The 24,109-nt window shown below is 37.3% G+C and overlaps 1 protein-coding gene across 3 annotated transcripts; it reads left to right on the top strand.

Moving 5' to 3' along the window:
* The first annotated feature begins 6,541 nt into the window (after nt 1–6,541).
* On the top strand, nt 6,542–23,319 carry LOC117417112 (influenza virus NS1A-binding protein homolog A-like). Of its 3 annotated transcripts, none has more exons than XM_059034830.1 (15): nt 6,542–6,561; nt 15,233–15,494; nt 15,626–15,754; nt 15,866–16,035; nt 16,457–16,532; nt 16,752–16,925; nt 17,179–17,304; nt 19,086–19,190; nt 19,768–19,888; nt 20,057–20,281; nt 20,502–20,623; nt 20,945–21,071; nt 21,230–21,361; nt 22,221–22,394; nt 22,967–23,319. In XM_059034830.1, the coding sequence occupies exons 3-15, from the start codon at nt 15,644–15,646 to the stop codon at nt 23,221–23,223; spliced, it is 1,920 nt and encodes a 639-aa protein (XP_058890813.1). In that variant the 5' UTR covers nt 6,542–6,561; nt 15,233–15,494; nt 15,626–15,643; the 3' UTR covers nt 23,224–23,319. The 3 variants fall into 3 exon arrangements, with proteins under 3 accessions (XP_058890813.1, XP_058890814.1, XP_033884804.3); XM_059034831.1 differs by lacking the exon at nt 6,542–6,561 and adding an exon at nt 8,802–8,820; XM_034028913.3 differs by lacking the exon at nt 6,542–6,561 and adding an exon at nt 9,208–9,391.
* Nucleotides 23,320–24,109: the final 790 nt, after the last annotated feature.

The following is a 24,109-nucleotide window of genomic DNA, read 5'->3' as shown; positions in this document are numbered from 1 at the left end:
TGCGATAGGAAATGCGGTGGAGTCCGTGGCCCCTCTGGAAAGACACTGATGTAATGTGATAAAGCACAAATCTGATTAACCAGGTAGAAGAAAGGACACTATAAATGGTTTATTAAATCAGGACTTGCATGTTTCCTCAACTGGAAAACAGTTTGTTACGCAAATCCGTTTACTGCACAAAAAAATGATTAGTTCATTCTCAAATAGAACTGTTCAATAAATGCACACTGTGTTCTTATTCCATTAACGTGCAATAGCCACATAAAACCTAAAAGATGACAACCACAATAAGACAACAATAAGGGCACCGTGATAGAGAAACAATATATATAAACTAGAGTGCTGTACGGTACAGTGACATTCAGCTAACCTTTCTGCAAGTACAGTACTTACTAAATCATGTTCATGTGTCGAATAGCAGGACCAATTGAAGCAAGCAATGAAAACTGATTATGGAAATGAATAGACTTTTAATCCATCAGGTAAGACTGACCAAATGACTTTGGAGAGAAAAATATGCATCTGCAGCATAACAAGACTATCTTTATAATATCTTTATACACCAGTATGGTGGATGATTAAAATTCTGCTCTGTCAATATCACCAATGATTTTTGCACTCAGTGTAAATATAATTGATTTACTTTATTTTCTAATTTGGAATTACTTAAACAAGGCTGTCCAGTTTAACTTGTCCAAGAAATTCAAATTAAATCAGAAATTATAAGCAATTAGTGCACAAGCTCAGGTCCATTGTGACGTAAAAAAAACTATCGTTTGGTATCTAGAGAATATGTATATAGAAACGAATCATGAATGGATCAAGGCTGTTGTTGGCCTCTGTAACAGTAGTCTAGAACAATCTTTGTTTGATTTAATACAAAACAATTTTGAAAAATATCTTTAAATAATATCTTTAAAGTTAAAGCTTTGTGAAAAGAGCCCATACAGTTGCATAATCTTCCTTATTCTTCCCATTAAAATTCAAGGCAGGTTTTATTAAAACAATCCACACAGCAGCACCAGGTGGCCTCTGCCAAGACGCCAGCTAAGTGCTCTACAATCCCTACTAATATTTGGTAACCTGGAAATCTTATTGTGGCACATACAAATATACATAAAACAAAGTCAAAACTAAATTGGAAGGCATAATACATGAAAATGTGTCCTGGAGTAAAAGGTCCATTTCATTTACAGCAAGCTGATGTCTTTTTCGTTTGGTTGGTTATAAAATAAAATGCCACTTTGGCTAAACTGAATAATTCATATTTTCTAAATATAGTTCGCTGAAATCAGCTTCACCATCTCTGTTACAGAGGTGAGCATCAGCAGCTTGAAAAGACTTCCCCTGAAATTGGAATGGGATGGTTATTAATCTGCAGATATGATGAAATACTAAGGATAATTATTCTTGCATACCGATGATCAGCTCAATTCACATTTGTAATTGGAAAGTAAATGGGGCGTATTCACAATTTACACAAGTGTTGTTGTTTTGTTTTTTTAATGGATTCACAGACCTTTATTAGCACTTGGTAAGACTGGTTAAATTACTTTGTAGGGAAAATATGCAGCTGTAGCATAACAAGACTACCTTGCCTAAATTAACATTGAGTAGTCCAAGAATATCGCTAATCTGCGTCTGTGAAACCAGCCATTTGGAGCCTGAACATTTGGAATGATTTTGGGATGGATCTGCAACATGGCTTTGAGGTGTCATTAAAAAAACTAATACAAAAAATACTGAAATGGTTAAACAGTTCACTTACTTTGAAGTTTAAAATGAGCACTACAATTCCCAACTGTTTAAATAAAAAATATTTATACCAGTAATGTCATAACACATGATTGTTGTATAATAGTTTGTTCTAAGATGTAGGAAACGTGAACGCACTCCTGCAGTACTTCATACAAAACACATGTCACAAGGGCTTTACGAAGTAAGTTGTTATTTAGATTACTGTTCCATATCTACAGACTCTGCAGAAAACTAGTAATTCAAATGCAGATTTAAAATAAAACTTGGACAACAGTATTTATTCTGGGAGAGAGATTCACTTCGAACAGTGAAGCATTTAGTTTGATTTGCTTGATCAGCCTACAGATTGAAGTCCCTCTGGTTGTCAGGGCACCTGTATAAAGGGAAGGACAACACTGCTTGGTTAGAAAAGAGAATTAGTTAATCAATACCTGAGAATAAGGAAATCAGCTTTGCTAGCATAAACTGTGAATCCACTGCTGTGTATGCTTAAAGAGCAAATAAATGTACTGAAATAGGGAATATGCTGCAGTATATCTGCGGCAAAATTTGCAGATACAGCAAGATGATCTGACGTAAAAAAAAACCATTACTTACTCTTACTGGTATGTGACATTAAGGTCAGGTTGAAAATGTGCCAATCACATTTGCTGATTTGTACCAAGCAGTGGCTGCGTATTTTCAGAAAAAAAAAACTCTTCTTTAAATATACAGTGAGTGGCATGCACAGACAATGCCATGATCTTGGATGGAAAATATAAAGAAAATGCATTTTATAAGGTTTTCTTGCCCACCATGTTGGGTGTTATATTCATGAATAGCCATATTTTAAGTTTAATGCTGACTACAAGTGTTTTATGACATGATTATCTTCACACTACATTTATTAAAACATGTGATTCTCCTGGTAAAAGGAGGACAGCCTGATAAAATCTAGTATCATGATACGGGATACACAGCTTACAAACTAAACTAGCTTGTTGCACATTTTACTAGTGGCAGACAGATTTATTTTATAAGACTGGCCTGGTCCACAGTGAACAGCATGGAAAAACAGTTATATCAACAGAAAATCATCAACAAAGTTTTAATTAAATATGAGACTGTTATAGGTCATTTAGTCTTTGCATGATGACTCATCACAAGTTTTCTCAGCAACTCAGTTAAAGTAACAGAGTAGATAACGCTCAATCCATATTTTAAAAAACAGCCTTTCATAATATTTTAAAGAGCAACATTTACTTACTACTATTGTATTATATAATTTAGGTAGGCTCACACTATACAAATTACCATATAGGATGCATTGTGGGTGAGTTAAGAAGACATACACTACGCTCAATTACTTTACATCATAGCATAGCACTGAAAAATAGCTCCGCACACAATGTTGAAGATATTTTTGGATATTTATACACACCCAGTGCAAGGCAGATAACTCACCCAAAAGCGAAATAAAATGGACACATGCAGCCAAGAATTGTTCATGTGTCAGTAAAGTGCTAATTTGTTTGCTTCTGGTCATGTCATAAGGTAGAGCAGCCTGCGTGCGAGTGTCTGTATTCAACACCTTCTGAGCCAGATCCCAGAGACACAGAATCTATTAACTCTTCTCAGCTGCTGTCATTTGATATTGGTGTTGATGTAAGTGTAAAGCCTTCTTATAATGATTTTGTTTATGTGGGGAAATATTTTTTGCATCCTACTATAATAAAACTGAGCATGATTAAAACTTAAAATTGTAATTATTGTATGTGTAAAATGTATGTGATTTATAATGTGGTCAATAAAACTTTTAAATTATGCTATGACTTTGTAATGGATGGATATAAATTCCAGTATATGTTCAAGTTTTAAATACAATTATTTGTGAAAATTCTGAAATTCACACTCTTAGGACACCATGCATGGACCCTTGCTTATTAAATCCACAGTAATTACTTGTAACATATTTAAAAATAAGTTGTTTTTTTAAATAAATATTTAATAAATGCTAAGTGATAAAATAGCTGGGGCACTGGCACGTTCCTGCTTTATGAAGCTGATTAAAATGCAGATTACAACATTAACACAACAATAAAAGCTCAAACATCCTAATGATGTAGTTTTGCAACCTGTTTGTTATAAAATATGAATTCCCATGTTTGGCTGATGGGTGTTTGAAATGTTTATAAAATACTGGAGTCCATTACAAAGTGATTTCGATGAGTGATTAAAAAACAGAAATAAACAACAAAGCTTTTAAATCTAAGCCTTTGATGTTTGCATTTCTAAAAACAAAATGTATTTAACTTTAATAAACACTAAGCTTATACACACCTTAAAAAGCATTAACAGGAAGGGAGACTTCCAATCGAAATGACCGGTTACTTCATGCCTTCATACCAGAGGCTGTTTTAAAATAGCTACTTAACATGCACTTGAGTCTGAATAAATATAAACTTTCACCACTGCTATGTATCTATTACTGAGTCAGCATTTGGTGTGGAGTTATGGAGTTGTAAAAAGAGTGAAATACCATTTATATTCTCCTGCATATGAGTAGACACATGGTCGTGGATTATTAACCCTTTGAAGAGCACTGAAACACCGGACAGCTCTTTACCCAGGAACTGCTAATGAAGAAAGAATACTGCAAAACTATTGGTCTATATAAGTTGAAGGCTTCTAAGGTATTCTGTAGAATGGAAAGAGATGTGCCAGGATAAGGTACAGTATCCTGTTATTAGTGGTAATGTTTTGTTAGGTGGTGATTTGGCAGGGAAATTCATTATCCCTGCAGGAAAAAGTCAGGAGTGCCAGAAGAAGTGCTGACACACGAGAGGCATTTCTAGGTGCCTGCGTGAAAAGGTACTGTGTGCTGTAGTTAAGTGACTTTTGTGTTAAGTTTGTATTTTGTAAACCCTTTGCTTGTTTGTAAATAAAAGTATGCAAATATGCTCAAATCTACCTCTTGGTTTCCGGTGTTTTCCTGTACTTACCTGTTTGACCATTGGCTGACCTGTCTCGACAGGTTATTATTTGTTCATTTTGCAGACACCTTTATCCAAGGTGACTTACAGAGACTATCGGTATTCATTGTGAAATTTGCCTTTCAATTTGCAAGTCACGGTAAACTATGTTATTGACTAGATTACACTGACATGCAAAGCAGCATTAATTTGCTTTTATCGTCAAACGCTTAACAAAATATGCAGTAGATAAAAATCTTCTTTCCAGATGCAGTAGTTTTCGGCCACATTGTATACAAACTCCCAGCTAAACATACTTTAAAAAGTGTGTGTGCTTATTAAGGTACAATTCAGAGTTAACAGATCACCAGATTACACCCTGACCGGAAGTCGTTTTAATATCAAAGGGGTGGTTGTGTTGAATCATCAGACTAGATCATTCTGGAGTGCTATCAAGTAGTTGCGTCATTTATTGTTGTGCAGACACTTCAACATGCAGCATCATCAGTCACAGCAGTTAGAGATACAAAACATACAGTTGTAGTCAAAAGTTTACATACCCCAGCGGAAATGTATGATTTCTAGAAATTTCTCGAAAACAAATAATTATAGGAAAAATCTTTTGTAGCAAAAGTTTTGCTTTTGTGGATGAGGAAAAAATGTTACAAGAAATAGATGTCTACAATTATATTAGGAATTTTTTTTGCAAAACTCCAAAAATGGCACAGGAAATTGAGTTCCAATACATGGATTCCATAGCACACCAAAAGATGTTGGCCAATCATCTCAAACCCTCCACTACAAAACTTGGTTTAAAGCACAACTGGACATTCCAACACAACAATGATCCAAAGCAAAATCTACTTCAGAATGGTTAAAGAAGAATAACATCTTTAAGCTTTTGTGGATGAGGAAAGAAAGTTACAAGAAACAGATGTCTACAATTATTTATTTGAGCAAAAATGCCAATTCAAAAGTATTCATGCCAACAAGGAAAATGAAATTAATAGCTATGTTGGAGAGTGCAGCCAGCGGCTGGTGTTGATTCGCAGGGAAGCACGCAGAGCACAGAGAAGTTTGGTGTAAAACCAATTATTTTTATTTAAGAACAATAATAAACAAAAAGCTAATTGAATCAAATATCAAACAACTTGAAGAAAGAAAAAGTGGAAACCAAAAATAACTATTTAGTCACCTAATCACAGGTACTGAGTTCAATAACTGAGTCCAACCATAGAGCTGCAAAACTGCCCTCTGATCTACACAAAAGGAAGATCCTGACAGAACCAACTGACAGCCTTTATACCTTTCCAGGCCTACCCCTCCCCCAGAATAAACCATTATGCAGGTGGTTATATAAGAACAAAACAGCAAACAGTTATCAATAATAAATAAAGTATTCAAAAAGAAACAAATCAATGAATATGTATATATACTAAACATTAATCTAACACATGCATTAATACTATGCTTTAAAACAAGCAGAGGGAAACTTAATTAAAATCAGCTATCCCCCCTTTCAATATCTTCTACAGGTACTGCCCTGCTACAGGAAGTCAGTACCCAGGGAAGTCAATAAAAGCTTCCCTCACCAACATGGCTGGTTCCCCACTTCCTGTCAGGATGGAGGACCATACCACCACACCCAACTCAGGTTGCCTAAACCATTGCATATCATAAACATGCATATTAAAATAACTGTTGTTCATTTTATCTTAACAATAGTACCGCAATCCATTGTTCTGAAAGTGTGCACCCTTCCAAACCAACTGTCTAAACAGTACTCTTGATTAACCCTTCTTTTGTTTTTCAGGACACTCCCAACCACAGGCCTCCAGTCCCGATACACCAGGTAAGTGAATTTTGTTTTTATTATTTTCCTTACTAGACCCAAGGTTCAGCAACACAATACACAAACAGTTAAAAAACAATTTGCAGAAAATGTCCAGATACATACTGAGACAAATGTGAGGGTCTCCTCCCTCACAAGCTAGTTGAGGCACCTTTAGCAATAATAACCTCTAAACAATTAGGATATTTGTCAATTAGCTTTTGGCATAATTCTTTTGAGATTTTTTACCATTCTTCAGCGCAAAGTTGTTCCACATCATTCAAATTCCAAAGACTTGTCTTGTGCACAGCCTTCTTCAACTCATACCAAATGGAGTTTGACTAGGCCATTCCAGAACCTTGATTTTATTCTTCTTTAACCATTCTGAAGTAGATTTTGATGTGCGCTTTGGATCGTAGTTGTGTTGGAATGTCCAGTTGCACTTTAAACCAAGTTTTGTAGCGGAGGTTTTCAGATGATTGGCCAATATCTTTTGGTATGCTATGGGATCCATTTTACCATGTATTGGAACTAAATTTCCTGTGCCATTAGAGGAAAATCAGCCCTTTTTGGAGTTTTGCAAAAAAAAATTGCTAAAATAATTGTAGACATCTAGTTCTTGTAACTTTTTTTTTCCTCATCCACAAAAGCAAAACTTCTGCTACAAAAGATTTTTCCTAAAATGATTTGTTCAAGTGTGTTGGCTAGCAAATGACTTAAAAACACGTACCAGAAGAAATGAGTAGCTATTCTACTGTTTGATTTAGGTTATAAACTGGATATACAAAAAACTAACAATCACCATGGCCACAGAGGGACCGGCCTATTGTTTAAAACAAATAAACCAATCATGCTTCCCTCTTATTTTGTGCGTAGTTAAAGATTGGCATAGCAATGTTTCAGCTGAATTAAATAACAGTTAAACTAAGTAAATAAAGAGTCAGACACAGAACAGCATTTGTAGAAACCAGGTTTGGAATGCTCAGATACATAGATAAATACACCTTCTATGAGCAATGAATCTAATTCTTAAAGTCAGTTACTCTGTTCCTGGATGGAATTGATTCTGACATCCAAGATATAGAAAGCTGCATAAAACCACAAAGAAGGAATAAATGATAAAGGTCTGTTGTTGGTATTTGATTTTAAATGCTGACAGGCGGTGCTCTCTTAATATTGGATTGTGTTGCTGGCCTTCACACAGTATTAATAATGCATTGAAAGGTAAATGAGTGTCTGTTGAAATAGACATTTTATGAGTTCTTAACATTCATACTGTTTAAGAAAAAAAAATGCTTTCATGCATCTCATAGCCAGAAGTTAATGTCCTGATAACAAAACTATATATATATATATATATATATATATAACAATGCTTTCATTTTCCAGTCACTACCCTACTTTGTATTAAGCAGGCAAAGGAGGCCACTGATGTCAAATGGGTACTGTCATAACACAATTTGCTGATTTGCAAGGAAAATAGTCTGAGCAAGTGTACAGTATGTCACTTTGGTATTCCATCCTGCCCAATGATCACCAAAGCCACCAAATGTCTCCTTATGCAAAGCCTGCTAGGTTAAGCAACACAATATCCAGCCACCCTACTTGGCTCAAGTTATTACTGTTTGAATTATTATGTGTATATATATATATATAGAGAGAGAGAGAGAGAGAGAGAGAGAGAGAGAGAGAGAGAGAGAGAGAGTATTCCTTCCAATAACATTTTGCATTTTTGTAAGACTCTTTTTATTTTTTTTAATGTACCGGTATTTAAAATGGTCTGCTCTGCTTTTAATTAAACTACAGTAAATATTGTTTGTTGACAATCCCTGTTGCTTAGCAGGCTGTTAGGAACCCTCTGTACATCATTGCATTATTCTGTAACCCTGGTTACTACAATTGCCCTGTCACTGCATTCTACAGGTGCTCATTATAAGCAGTCAATAGCACCCTCTGCAAAGCTCATGTTGCAGTTTTGATCCATTAATCCTATTATTGTTCAAACTGTCTGACTGTAATCCTTACCTTTTCTACAAAGAAGTCTTACCCCCTTGGAGCGTATGTCGGTTATAACTACGTCACACCCCGCCTTGCCACAGAAGGTACTTATAAGAGATGCAGAGCACTACAGTAGGTCATCATCATCATCATCGTCCTCGGACAAGGTGTTCATCTCTAATTCTCTGAACCTTCCAAGAGGTTGCTAGACATTTTAACAGAGAGGCGGCATGGTTCTTCAAGCTGCTATTCGCATTTTTAGACCAAGAGTCTGAAAGAAAGGTAAAAACGAGCATTGATAATATATGAATGGTTATACAGGATATGGGAGGCAAAGCTATTCAATTACTGTCATCCGAAAGAAACTCAGTCACATTGACCTTATTTCATCCACAAAGAAGCAACTACTCGACCTGGGTAATTATTTCAACTACCAGTAACCTATTTGTTCGATTGCTTCTGTTTAATGATTCCATGGTACACTATAAGCCAGTGTCAATAACTCAACTCCCTCAGCTATCACACATAACTGACGTAAAAGAAATTAAAAAAGCTTGAGGCCGAAAAGCTGATCCCGCCCCTGCTACAGCATGATATTGGCGATGTCAAACTCCATGCCTCCTGCACTGGCCCTGTGACGTCACCTCAAGAGCGGCGGTCCCGTGGTTTTGTTAAGTGGAGCGCGCCTGTGCAGTTTAGTTCTTTGTGTGGAGGAAGTGAGGGCTGTTTCGAGTCTGTAGTTAATAGTATTCTCCTTGCCGCAGGAAAGAAACAGAGTAAGCATCCACATTGTTATCACAGCGCCGAATTTGCTTTAAATATGAGTACAATTGTTTACTCACACAGAAACCAGGTAAGGAAATACTTACTTATATGTGTGTGTTTTAATGTGGTTAAATGAATCATTCTATTTAGGCTGCAATTTAGGTTTTCTGGCCATACTTTTAGAAATTGATTATCTGCTAATAAATGAAATCCAAGTCGTGGTTGTTGTACTGATGTGATGGCTTGACTGTACACCTGTGTGTCACGTGAACACGTTATATCTATCTGGTATTCAATTTAAAGGATGGTAATACTCTTCACAGGTTTATTTTGTATTTTGGCCTAGTCGTTAAACAGTGAGGTTTAACGCGCAGTTAAAGTCAGAAGATACTTCTTAATTATATTAAGACTCGTTGCGTTACTTTGTGTAGCCTACATTGATGCTGTAAAAACCGAACCCTAACTTTGTAATAACATACAAAACTGTGTCGTGAATTTTGTGCATTTTTTTTTTATTCAACCGCCGAGATATTGCGTTCTGATTTTGTTTTTATAAAGACTTGTATATATAATTTTAAATGCAGTTTAAAAATTGCTCGGTTCTTCCGTGTTAATTTTGAAACGCATCATTTTTTAAATTGTTTGGAGATTTGGAGACCTCCTTTTGTAGTCCTGCCCTAGTTTTGCTTGTTGTGGAGCATGGAAGGGAAGGCGGTGCTACAACATGGGGATGCAAATTTATTGGCTCATCGTACTTTAAACACATTTAATTTAACCCATAACTAGAATTCGCAATAGTGCTACATTCAGATCACTTCTTGTAGTTGTACCGCTGAACCCTCGCAACTTATCTGGAAAGTGTGCAATGCTGATCTAGGTGCTTCTATTGACCAGGGTCTATTTACTCATACTGTAATTACAGCACTAGGTGCATTTCATTTGTTCAGTACAGGTGCAGACAGGATATTGTGACGCACATTTAAGTGCACGCCTTTCCTACACGTCTCAACTGTAAAATAGTTTTATTATTATTATTATTATTATTATTATTATTGCAAAACAGTGCTTCCAGCAACCCTGGTTTAGTCCTTGCTCTTGCAAGGTCATTCTTTTAATACAGTAAGGTGTTTTTGTACTATACTAGTATTTTGTGGGATAACTCCCAACACGAAGTATCGAGAATGTGTATTTTGTATGTTTATACAGTTTTGCTTTAGTAAATATATGTATTACTTTAATAGATTAAGCTAGGAGTGAATATTAAAATAGGCTTTGTATACTAGTTTCCTGTGGAAGGGTAGCCTACGTGCAGCCTGCAGAACTGTCTGATCTGATGAGGCAGTAAACTTAGTGGTTGCCAGGTGCGAAGTCTAACCCGAGGATGTTATATTTCAGTAGAACTTGCTTATGATTGTTTCCTGTGCACAGTGCACCTTGTTCTGTACGCCATTGTTTCACTTGTGTGGTTTGCATATTTTCCATGCTTCTGGTTTATTATTATTATTATTTTTCTTAGCAGACGCCCTTATCCAGTGCAACTTAGTCTTAAACAAATACATTTCAAGAATCACAGTACAAGTAATACAATTAAGAGCAAGATAAATACAATGACTTTGGTTCTAGCAAGTACAAGTATAACAAAATACGATCAGGATATAATTAAATACAAAATACTACAGATTAAATAACACTTGACAGATTACAGTACTCTAAAGTACAGGATTAAATGCAGTAAAATAGGGGGCAGATAAGAGCAAGTAAAGCACATTTAAGGAAGGGTGATAAGTGTCGTCGGGGGGGGGGGGGGGGGGGGGGGGACAGAGGAGTTCTACAGGTGCCGGAATGTGGTCATGGACTGGGCAGTCCTGACATCTGTAGGAAGGTCATTCCCCCACTGCAGGGCGAGGGTTGAGAAGGAGCGGGCTCTGGAGGCAGGGGAGCGTGTTTCAGTTGTGTGGTTTGCATATTTTCCATGTGTCTGGTTTATGTTTAACTACAATGTAGAAGTCTGGTGTGAAACTACTAGTTACAGTGCCTTGTATACTTGTAATGAAATGACTAGGGTGAATTTAACTGTGTGGAACTATATTTATTTTGGTTACTTCAGAAACAGATTTGAATAAATGGTTTGTTAAAATGTTTATACAGTCAGAAGTGCATTCAATTTCCCTTTTCACAAAAAGCATGTCATAGGAAATGTATGTGCTTGCTTATGTGCAAAATTCCCTTGGCAGGCAGAAGAGACGAGGGTAATGGTTACCTGTAAAACAAGCCATTGAATCATGTACTGACCCAAATTACACAGTGGAAGAGATTATTTAAACTACATCTCTTATTTTTTAAACTATAACTTGCTCTGTCTTGGAACAATGTACCTTGATGGCACTTTAACATAGAGAAAGAAACATGATTCAAATCTTATCAGGAGGGTCTGTCGGTCCACAATCTCTTTGAGAGTGTAAATTGTAATCTCTTTCATGATACTCTCTTGAATCCTGTATTTAGACTTTGCAGGGAATGTTTCTTACTAACATGTATAATATATCAAAACCGTGGCATTGACCAAGTCCTATTTTTTCTTGTAAAGGAGGCACAGTATCTTAAATGTTCATCTTTCCTAATTCAACCATTGAATGCAATGGGAAAACTAAAACAAAACATATGATTCTTTAAACTAAATTGTCTTCAGCTGTTAACTTACAGCAGTTGCCTAACCTGTAAAAACAAAGCCAAGAAACTACCATAGTGCTTGTGTTCTCCCACATCCCAACAATGAATCATACACTGTACCAGGACAAGAAGACACTATCTAGCTTCTAATCTGGTTTGAGGATAGGTCAACACTATTGGTATTTCTTGAGATCCCTCTATGGTAGTCGGAAGGGAATTGCTCAGTGTTCCATGATTAAAATTTAGTTTGGAACTGAATCCTCTGGTTTTCATTGGCTAAACTACTACACAATGGGTGTTGTGATATGATGATAAAGATAATCACGGTATAATTTCATGTTTACTGCTGACCTGTACAGCAACCAAATATTAGTCATAAACCGACTGCATTTTAAAACCCCCTGGGTTCTGACTCTTGGCGTCGTTATTGTGGTTCTGAAATCTGTTGTCAACGCAATTATTATTATTATTATTATTATTATTATTATTATTATTATTTTGAGAGTTCTAAATGAGGAGAGGCTGTAAGGAGAGGCTCACCACAGCTAGTCTCTATTCACATTTTTTTCTATTTATTCATTTTCATATGCTCAATTACTGGTAATGGGGTAAAACTTAGTTCAGGCTGTTGTGACCAGCTTAATTTTTATAAATGCGTTTTAACCCAATAATAGTGTAGCGCTTGGATTTGGGAACAAGACATTCAACATCCTTAAAATCAGACTAACAAGTATGAGAAACACCCAAACTAATCATGTGAAAAATACCGCCCCCCTATATATATATATATATATATAAGGACCAATTGATTTAAATGGCACTTTTTATCTACAGTAACTGATACCTGTGTTTTTGTAGGTGTTTTAAAAAAAACTTAGTTAAGTATTTAAAATATTGTTTTGTAAATGTTGTGTTATAATTAAGCACCATATCTTTTCTATTTGGTTTATAATATTGTAAAACACGTTTTTAGTTTAATAGTTTTAACATTTTAAATCTAAGAATTTTTTTTTATGTGGTTCTTTGTAAAATATTGCGATAATACCCCACAGAATAATCGTCTGAATTCGTATCACAAGGCTGCCATGATTTAAGTATATCCATGTTGAAAGTGATACAAAGCCTATACATCTTTGTTGTGCTGGATAGCTGTTTGGCTGATGTGCAGTCTTGCTGTGGGCAGATTCACAGCTGGCTGGGATTCCAGGTCACATGACAGGTTTATTTCTCCATGCCTGACTGCCTGCAGAAAACACTTCAGTAATGGACCCCAAATCTTACTCGGTCATGCACATTTGTATGTGCTTTTTATTACTGTTCAATATCAGTTGACACATAGGATTCTCAGCTTGTGTGTTTGGGTCCGTTAGCCAAGATATTGACTACTGCTGCTGGCAACTGTCAAGTTCACTAATCATGGAGGATTTTCTAGTCAGTCACACATCAAATTCCATATAGTGAGTTGCCCCTTTGTACATGAATAGGGTATAGAGAAACAAATATCCTCTCCAAGTTAACATTTGTTCTTGACCAGTGATCCAATAGGTGAAGATTTAAGCCTTCACAGTTTGGAAAATGTCTTGTTTATCAACTGACCACAATATCCAAGTACATATCTTGCCTTTTCAAATCTCCACTCATGCTAGTAGACCATTAATACATTATTTAAATTGTTGCAGTATATAGCAATTTCAAGTAAGTAATTCTATATACAGTATGTACTTCTGGACAAAGAAAAAAACAGATAATTTAAAGGGGTGTGGTGTGTGTTTGTTTTGTTTTAAGTGGAATTGATTTAAGTGGTATTTGTAATGTTTGTGTAAGTCTTATTGATCAGAAAAAGGCGGATTCCATGAAATGGGAGACCCTAGTATTGCCCTTTATTGCAGTCTAGCAGCTGTTGTTGCAACCTGTTCAGATCTGATTTATCAGTTCTGACTGGCACAGCATTCGGAAGTTAAGCATTTGACATTTTCAGCATGTGATCCCAAAATACTTGGACAGGCTACCACCATCGTGACTCTGGTTCTAGATGCAGGGATGTGGTGGCTTTTTCATTTTACAAGCAGGCAGGATTAGGGATGGGTTGGTATACTGTTTATTTTTTTGTTTACTGGGGTTTAGGTACATTACGGTATTAATAGCTTTTATTTTATTATACACCACAATTATTTTTACAACAGTTAACACATTTTTCAACTGCAAATATGCTTCTAAATCAAGCGATGATACTTACAGCCTTAGCAAAGTGTCTGAATCTTTTTGTGAACTGATACTGTATTTTAACTTTATTGTAACATCACTTATCACAGATTTTGTTTGTTTTGTTTTTTTGGTTTATTTATTTATTTATGTATGTATTTATTTATTTATGTATGTATTTATTTATTTTATATATTATTGACAAGGCTGTGGTATAAAAACACGACCAATGTCTCCATTAAAATTAGTAAAGACAAGCGACTGCAGGAGGATAGCCTAATAAATTATTATCAAAGTAGTTTTGTTTAAACAAGTTATTTAGAGTATTTTCTTAGGTAAGTGGACAGGTTTTTTTTGCAAACTCCATGTGTAATCAGTAGTAACAAACAGCATTGGAAGCTTACTTGTGCAATGTCATTGACGTAGCTATAAATCCAATAACACGTTATAGTATTAAAATACTTTTTTTTTTTTTTTAATTGTGTTGCTATACATATTTTATTTATCCGGTGCGAAAATTAAACTCCTCTTCTCTGCTCTTAAATACTAACCTGTATTGGTACATTTTTGTGTTTTTACGCAATAAGACTGATCGTTTCATAATTCTGTTTACCATCAGCAGCACCACGTCATTTTGAGCAAATAGATATTAATACTGTTTTAGTACAACAGAGTGTACAACTTTAGGGTGTCTTAAATTCTGTTATATAATCTAAAAATATATAACATATAACAAGTTATTTGGCGTAGTAAAATACAAAATACCAAATGTCTTACATTTTTTGTAACTTGCATTGGGGCAGTGTCTCTGGAACCACAGGGGTAGCATTTATTTGTTAATTAGAGAGCAAGTGAGCACTCTGGCAGTAAGTCTGGTCTCATTGTATGGTATCTTCACTCTGCAACAGGACAGTTTGAAGACGACATAAGGTTTTGGTAGGGAATCTAAAATTTGAAGACCTAGATAAATGTTTAGACAAAGTCTAGTGGGTGATTTTACAAGATTAACCTTTTTTTGTGTGTTTGTAATGTGTGTGTTTCATTTTTTTCTTTTCAGGTTATAATGCAGGATTATCACAGAAGAACTACTTTTCTATAGCCACTGTGCTCCTAAAGACTTGATTACATCTGCTTTAAGCCTGATAGTTTGTTTTGGCACCACCGTTGCCTGATTTAGGGGACACATTGTCAGAAAGCATTTCTTCTCACTCCTTCCTCTAAAAAGATTCAGGATCCTGGTCTAATTTCAGTGCCTTGGATTTTTCTTGGCTTTTCTCCACCTGTCACCAAACTTGTGTTGTCATTGCATCCTTTTTTGGGTAAGTCAATAAATAAATAATGCAGTACTTTAGACATCTTGCTTATATTTTTTGCATTTGTCAACTTGCATTTATCAACTTGTAAATATGAATGTCCCAGAAATAATTTGTTTCCTTATTTTTTATCCAAGGTTTTTAGAGTTTACAAAATGATTCCCAACGGATATTTAAATTTTGAAGATGAAAGTTTCCTTGATTCAACAGTTGCCAAAATGAATGCTCTCCGCAAGAGTGGACAGTTCTGTGATGTCAGACTTCAAGTGGGTAACATATATATGGTCTAGTTTGTTCATTTACAGTTAATAAAATTGACTTGTACTTGTTATCTTGACATGAAACCTGTTGTGAATGTGACTTTATTCTGTTCCCAGGTCTGTGGGCATGAACTCATGGCTCACCGTGCTGTCCTCGCTTGCTGCAGCCCCTACCTTTTTGAAATCTTCAACAGCGACACTGACTCCCAAGGGGTCTTCCATGTGAAGTTAGATGACCTGAACCCTGAGGCAGTTGAAATATTGCTCAACTATGCCTACACTGCGCAGTAAGCTTTGTATATAAAAATGTTACATTCGTGCCATACACCATCCTTGTTTACTAAAAGGGTTATAAGTACAAATATCTGCATGTACAGCTTTTCTTTTGGTTAGGGATGGCCATCCATCAGAGTAATGTGTAATTAAATTTGATTACTTTTAAGCTGTCGCGTTCTGGTTTGTCTGCTGGCTGTCCCCCCAGAAAATTTTGTATAGTTATTTTCTGTTGGTCTTTCTGACTATTGTATTTTGACCCACATGGGGCCATAGTTTGCCGGTCCATGCAAAGTCCATTGCTCTGTTTGGAGACAAAAGTTTTTCATTGTGTGTTACTGGATACTTTTAATTCTCTTTGGGTAGGTGGCCTGACAGAGTGGTGAACAGTATGCTGGACACGTGGAGGTTGACTTTACTTTTTGTCATTCACAGACTGAAAGCTGATAAGGAACTGGTTAAGGATGTGTACTCTGCATCAAAGAAGCTAAAGATGGATAGAGTAAAACAAGTATGTTCTTGGATTGCACTGTTGATTTCCATGTAATATTCCTAACCTGCATAATAAAATTAAGAGCACTTCTAGTTTCTTTTAAATTGTTTTATTCGGTTAACCTAGTGCTTACATTACCAAATAAGTTATTTAGATAAAAAAACAACCTGTAAGCTACTGTTGAAATATACATTTCACTGGTCTGCAAATACTGAAACACTTTTTTTTTTTGCCTAGATATGTGGTGATTATTTATTGTCAAAGATGGACTGCCAGAGTTGCATCACTTACCGTAACTTTGCAAGTTGCATGAGAGATGGACGCCTCTTGGAAAAGATTGATTCATACATCCAGGAACACCTGTTGGAGGTCTCTGAGCAGGATGACTTTCTCAAACTCCCCCGACTGAAGGTGTGTTTTCTGGATGCTGGTAGCATTTAGACAAAACTCTTTGGAGTGATTTGTATTGCGTAGTACATCCATACAATGATCTTTGCTAAGGTGGTTTGTGGTATGGCTTGAATAAAATCGTTTAATCTTTAGATGATTTTACCTTTTTGAAATGGTGAAGATCCGTTTTAGATTTTCTATACAACTCCTGATGAAGGTACAATTTTATTTTGGATTACACTCGGTCTGTAAATGTTCCTCTCTTTCATTGCAGTTAGAGGTAGTGCTTGAAGACAATGCCAGTCTGCCTAGCAATGGTAAACTGTACTCCAAGGTAATCGGCTGGGTGCAGCGCAGCATCTGGGAGAACGGAGAACATCTGGAGAGCCTGATGGAGGAGGTCAGTGTAATATACTGTGTGTCAAGTCATATGATGTTTAACAACTTTGTAATGTTTGAGGGTTGGTTCTGTTTTGGCACTGTTTTTGTTTTGTTTGTTTCTTTAAGCATTGGCCCTAAAGAATTTAAATTTTGCAGTAGGTGTCCCTAAACTGAAAATCCTGTGAGGTTTTCCAGGTGAGCAGAATACACCTGTTCAGTCTGTGGCTAATTTTTTTTTGTCTTGACTTTTACTTGCTGCTTCACAACATGCTTCAATTTAACATTTCTTTGCATAAGTAGTTGATGCAATAGCAACACGGAGGGAAAGGTTAATATTCCTAACGTTGCATTCTTCACAGGTACAATTTTAGAATTTTATTCCCCAAAAGTAGGTACAATTCTAATGGCTATTCCTCCGCATTGATTTATCTTTCCCTAGGTTTAGTAACCAAACCACTGCAGGATTTGCAAGACTGAAGAAAGCAAGAAAGAATCCTCCTGGGTAATGAGTCATAAAGAAGCAGCTTCAGTCCTGCCCACAACAAAAACAACTCGGCAGTCCCATGTGTTGCCAGAAAAAGATGAAACTAATCGTATTTACTCCTTACAGCATTAGTAGGAGGCTAATAAAATATCTGCTGCTGGAAAATCTTGCCTTTCACCTGCCATGTATGCATCTTTTAAAACCTGGCACAAATATTATAAAACTGGCACTTGTGACAATGAACATTGCTACAGTGTTTAAGTTAAGGTTTGGTAGTCCTTAAACTAGTATTCTATTTGTATGTAGTGAATGGAACCTTTGCAAGTGCTGCTGCCCCTCACCCACACACAAATCAAACCTTGATTAACCTGCATTGTTCGTTCTTGTGCTTAGTTTCGTGCTTTTTATTTGATACTCTTGATGCAAATGAGGATGCAGGAAGTGTTTTTCTTGAAATTAGTAGCAGTGTATGTTCATTTGGAGTAGCACTGGATAAAACAAACTTATTTTGCAAAAATGCAGCACAGTGCATCTTTACAGCATTATAAAACTAAACAATCTTTACAGCTGATTGGTTAATAACACTGCTGTGTTCAGCGCATCAGCCATATTGTCATATAAATGCATCTGTATTGGAATTTATTTGTGATTCTGGATTTCTGAAATATGTATGTAGAATGTGTGTTTGTTATCCAAAGCTTAACTGCTAAATTTCTCCAAATAGTTTTGCCTTGTTTAAATGTATTTAAATGTCGGGTAAGCCTTGTTTCTGACCAGCCTCTTTATGAACGGTGGAGTCTACGTACCAACCACTGACTGTCAATTCTCTGTTGTGCAATCTCTATTCATAACTAAATGTGTGTGGTGGGGGGAGTAGAGGGGATGGTCTGCTTTTGGTCTGTAGTATTTTTGTACGTTGAGGCAATGTTTGTGAATTGATTTTCAACAGCAGAGGTGATTAGTAATGCATTAGATGGATCTTCATGAAATTGTAATAGACTTTTTGTACGAAGCACTATTTTGTTGTGGTTCAGTAGACCTGACTTACTGAGAAACGTGGTCATTGTGGATGCTGAGACAGTCGTCTGGAGAAACTGGATTTCCAGAGCGGCCCCCCCCAACCCCCCCCCCCCCCCCCCAGATTTCTTTCTGTTTTTTTTAGTAGATTTTTTTTTTTATTATTTTTTTTAAAGACCTCTTTCTCCATCAGCTTCTGCCCACGCCTGCACTCCCAGCTGTGTAGAACACTGCGTTTGTTCCTCTGGTTTCTGTTGTTATGGAGACAGCCACATGGGTCTTCTGTTGCTGTTTTGCAGGTTCAAACGCTGTACTACTCAGCGGATCACAAACTGCTTGATGGGAATCTGGTTGACGGACAGACTGAGGTGTTTGGCAATGATGACCACATCCAGTTTGTTAAGGTACAGAACCCACACAATCTGGACGGAGGTTAAGTGGCCTTTTATAGTACACCTAAAGTCTGTGGCTTCAAGCTATAATCTTCAGTGTTTTGATTTGGGTATTATATAAGTGTTTAACAGCCCTAACGAGAAAGATAATTCAGAGTAACCCATTGACTACATGCATTGGATTTTTTAGTTGGATGAGAGGTTTTGCATGGTCTGCTTACATAATAAATGTAAGTTGTTTTATATAGATGGGTGAGGGAATAAACATTTTGTTTATGGGATGGCAACCTAGAATTTCTGTCCAGTGTTAACCTTGCTGTCGGATTCAGCCATGAAACATTGCAAAAATTCCCCCTCAAGTGCTTAAGAGCTCAAATTTAAGAAAAGAAAGGTACATTTATCAAGCCAATTTTGCAGCTTTCGTATTGGAAGAAGCCCAGGTGTGCTATAACAGGCAAACTGCGCTGTGTGAGGTTTGTGGGTAGATGTGTCTCACTTGGGTCTACAGCTGGCGTGTAGTCTCCTGGAGGAGGTGTATTAGGGATGCTGTCACTAGCTAGGTTTCTGTAGCTCCCCTTTGGTTTTGCAGAAGAAGCCTCTTCGCGAGAATGACCACAGGCAGATGAGCAGCAGCTCCTCTGGATGTCTTTCTCCAAGTGCTGCGATGTGCAAGCACGAGTGGAAATACATTGCCTCAGAGAAGACAACAAGTAAGTAATTTTTAAAGGTAAAACTTGTCAGATTGGAGCTTTTAACTTTAAAAATGGCAGAAAAGGCATAATTATATATCATTTCTTTGAATAAGGCTTCTATTGCAGCCTCCCCCCCCCCTTAGTTTTGGAAATAATTTAATATTAACCACATCCCACTCCCACCAGACAACACCTACCTGTGCCTGGCTGTCCTGAATGGAGTGCTCTCTGTGATCTTCCTGCATGGCCGCAACAGCCCCCAGAGCTCCCCGTCCAGCACCCCCTGCCTGCTGAAGAGCATGAGCTTCGAGGTGCAGCTCGAGGAGCTGGAGGAGAAGTTGTTGTCGCCCATGCAATATGCTCGCTCAGGGCTCGGGACTTCAGAGCTCAATGGCAAGCTGATTGCAGCAGGTACCCACTTGCTAATCTTTGACAATTTGTCTTCATCAGGTTTATGTAACGTTCAAGGACAGTTTTAACTCTGCCCCATCATCAAAAAAACACCTGCATGGAGAGTTGGAGCTTAATCTAACTGGCAATGGCTCAGGAGTAGAAACAATGGCTAAATTAGGGTGAGATATCAAACATGCTTTTTTGCTGTTAGCCCTAACCCACTTCCTTTTCTTCCCAGGAGGTTACAACCGTGAGGAGTGTCTTCGCACAGTGGAATGCTACGATCCCAAGAAAGACTGCTGGACTTTCACTGCTCCGATGAGGACACCCAGAGCGCGGTTCCAGATGGCGGTGTTAATGGTACTGCAACAAGCACAGGCGCTGACATAGATAAAATTTAAAATCTGCTACTTGTTGTTTTGAAGAATATGCTGTAGCAAATCACATACTTAAGCAGTTTTCCCAGCCATCCTTGGTTCTTCCAGAGAAAAGGTCTGCAAAGTGAGATGCTGACTAACATGTATTTGCTATTGTTGGCAAGGTCCAGCCATGTCTTTTCTGGCGGCTTTTAATAGACTATTTCTGTGACCCTTTAGTGTTTCTGAAAGATACATCTGATTTTACAGTAGTGTTTGTAGGGCTCCATTTCCAAATGTAAGTAACTCCTCCTTTTTCATGCAGGGTCAGTTGTATGTGATGGGTGGTTCAAACGGACACTCCGATGAACTGAGCTGTGGAGAGACATATGATCCAAATGCTGATGACTGGATTCAGGTGCCAGAGCTACGTACAAACCGTTGCAATGCAGGTATATTTGAATTGACCACAGTAGGTCTAAAGTTTGTTTGACTCCCTCCTGTGGGTCTCCGACAAGCATACATACAAACCAACAATACTTGCAGTTGTAAATTATATTTTACCAACAGCATGTACTTCATATCTCATGAGACCTTGTTTGCTTTCTAGGTGTTTGCGCGTTAAACAATAAATTGTACATTGTGGGTGGATCAGATCCATATGGACAGAAGGGCCTGAAAAACTGTGATGCTTTTGACCCAGTTGCAAAATCCTGGACAAACTGTGCTCCTCTGAACATACGTAAGTAATGGAAATAAAATAAAATTTGTACATGCTTTAAAGTAGTCTGTCTTTATTTATTCGAAGCCGTTTTGATTGTTAACCCTTTGCGGTCCATTGTCGGACTGGGTCCGACATTGCAATTATTCCTCACAGGTCCTTTGTCGGACTGGGTCCGACATCATTATAGCAATGCAATAAATGGATGTCTAGTCGTTTTTTCTCTGGAAAAAGCCGAGAAAACCATTCATTTGCCGAGTGGGAGCGACAGGAGCCGAGACAAGTCGGGGGGGGGGGGGGGGGAAGGCGTATATCATGATTAGTCATACATGGTATCTGGTATCAGATAACAGGGCGGGTCGTAAGTAAACAAGTTGGCTGACTGAATCAGCGCACAGAAAACACGGACATTTGCAGAGCTTTTTTGAGATGTTATAGTAATAAAATAATGACTTGGATCGCATTATTGAGGAGTTTGGTGATAAAACGAGTGATCCAGAGATGATTGATCGGTATGTACGACTATTATTATTATTATTATTATTATTATTATTATTATTATTTATTTCTTACATAGGTGAACGCTATAGCAAACGAAAGGGTGGGGCGGGGCTGGAGATGCCTAGTGAGTGCTTTGTTGATATGCGGGCCATTTAAACCCGTTTTGACTGGGGGGAAAAAAATACTTTTAAACAGCGCGTCTAAAATTAACTGCGCGTGTGAATTAATTAGACCTGACGTGCCTGACTCGCAATTAATAAATGGACCGCAAAGGGTTAAATACAATGATGGGACATGTTTTAGTTGTAGGGGACTTAAAATTGGCACCCTTTTATCCCCCATTTTGGTGTTTTATAAAAATAAAATTGTTTCAATGCAGGGAGACATCAGGCAGCAGTGTGTGAGCTGAATAACTTCATGTACGCCATCGGTGGCGCCGAGGCCTGGAACTGCCTCAACACAGTGGAGCGCTACAACCCTGAGAACAACACTTGGACGCTCATCAGTCCCATGAATGTGGCTCGCCGTGGAGCAGGAGTTGCCATCTACGAGGGTGAATTTTGACCCCTTTTTTTTCTTTGGTCAATCTGACTAAATTATTTAAGTGTTTTATTTAATTATTATTTCTTTCTTAGCAGATGCCCTTATCCAGGGCGACTTACAATTGTTACAAGATATCTCATTATTTTTACATACAATTACCCATTTATACAGTTGGGTTTTTACTGGAGCAATCTAGGTAAAGTACCTTGCTCAAGGGTACACCAGCAGGTACACCCACAACCCTCCAGTCAAAGTCCAGAGCCCTAACCACTACTCCACACTGCTGCCCTATTTTAATTGTTTTGATTGGCTTTGCAGATACTTAGCCAACTGGATGGCATAGACACTACATGCTAGAGTGAATGACACTATAAAATATGATGCCAATAAAACCAATAGCACCAAGATTTTAATCAAGTCCTGTCTCGAATAGAGAAGTACTGTTAATATATAGGCTTATGCAGGTTTAATCCTCATCATCATTCAGTCACTAGTCCTCTTCTTAGATGACATTTAAACCTGCACCTAGGAAACCTAATTTTCAGATCTGGTTTAAACTAGTGTGTGATGTTTTGTTTGCAGGGAAGTTGTTTGTTGTTGGTGGGTTTGATGGCTCTCGTGCCCTGAGTTGTGTGGAGATGTACGACCCGGCAAAGAATGAGTGGAAGATGCTGGGCAGCATGACTTCAGCTCGGAGCAACGCTGGTGTGGCTGTGCTGGGGAGGCTCATTTTGGCAGTGGGAGGCTTTGATGGCAATGAGTTCCTGAACACCATTGAAGTGTATAACCCGGAGACCAATGAGTGGAGTCCTTTTGCCAAAACTTTCAACTTCAACTGAATGTTTGCAGAACCTATTTCAAACAGGTTTAGTGATGTAATTGTGTTTTAGTGGAGCTGTACATGTGAGCTGGGTTGGGAGGGGAGTTAGAATCTTGGGTGGGTGGGAGGGGGCGGGGGTTGCTGATGGCAACATAAAGCCTTTGCATATTGCATACAATATTTTTTGCTGTCATTTTTTCCCCCCTTTAATGTCGAAGTGAATTTTGTGGGGTGAAGGATTTTTAATTTTTTATTCTGTAACATTAGGTCACACACTTCTTGCAGGTTTGCACAATGGTTAGTGTTATTAGAAAATGTAATAAATATTGATTTGAGGGGAAGGCTTGGAGAACTTAAGTAGAGCTATTTGGAGGGGGGGAGGGTCTGCAATAAGAAGCCTTATTCAAAGAAATGAGTATGGCTTTTCTGCCATTTAAGTTAAAAGCTCCAATGCTTGCCAATACATTGGTATCTTTTTTTGATGGCTTTTTTTTTATATATATATATTTTTTTTATATAAATACACTGCTGAGCAATTTACCAATAGATTTGAAACCAAGTGGCAGGCGCAAGTGTTTTGAAGCATTTAAATAAAACGGTAAGAAAGAAGTGGCATCTGCTTTCACTCCTGAGCTTTTGCTTCTGCCGTTTCAGAAAAGTACTTTAGTACTGACATTACACAGATTCTTCATTTTGGTTTCAGTTGATTTTCTGAATGTTGAATGTACTTTTGAACTCTGTATTTTAAAGATTTTTTTTTCTCTGGTTTTGAATTTCTAGAATAAATTTAGACGTGAATTGTTACAAGCTGATAACATTTGTAAAACTAATAAACTCATTTCAACCCAAATGTGGGGGATGTTCAGTGTGTTTTTTTTCTTTAAATCCTAGTTCCTAAAGTGCTA

The sequence above is a fragment of the Acipenser ruthenus genome, chromosome 12, assembly GCF_902713425.1.
Source record: "Acipenser ruthenus chromosome 12, fAciRut3.2 maternal haplotype, whole genome shotgun sequence".
In the NCBI taxonomy this organism is placed as follows: Eukaryota; Metazoa; Chordata; class Actinopteri; order Acipenseriformes; family Acipenseridae; genus Acipenser; species Acipenser ruthenus.
The sequence above is the reverse complement of the archived record's forward strand: the minus strand, read 5'-3'. Positions and strand labels throughout refer to the sequence as shown.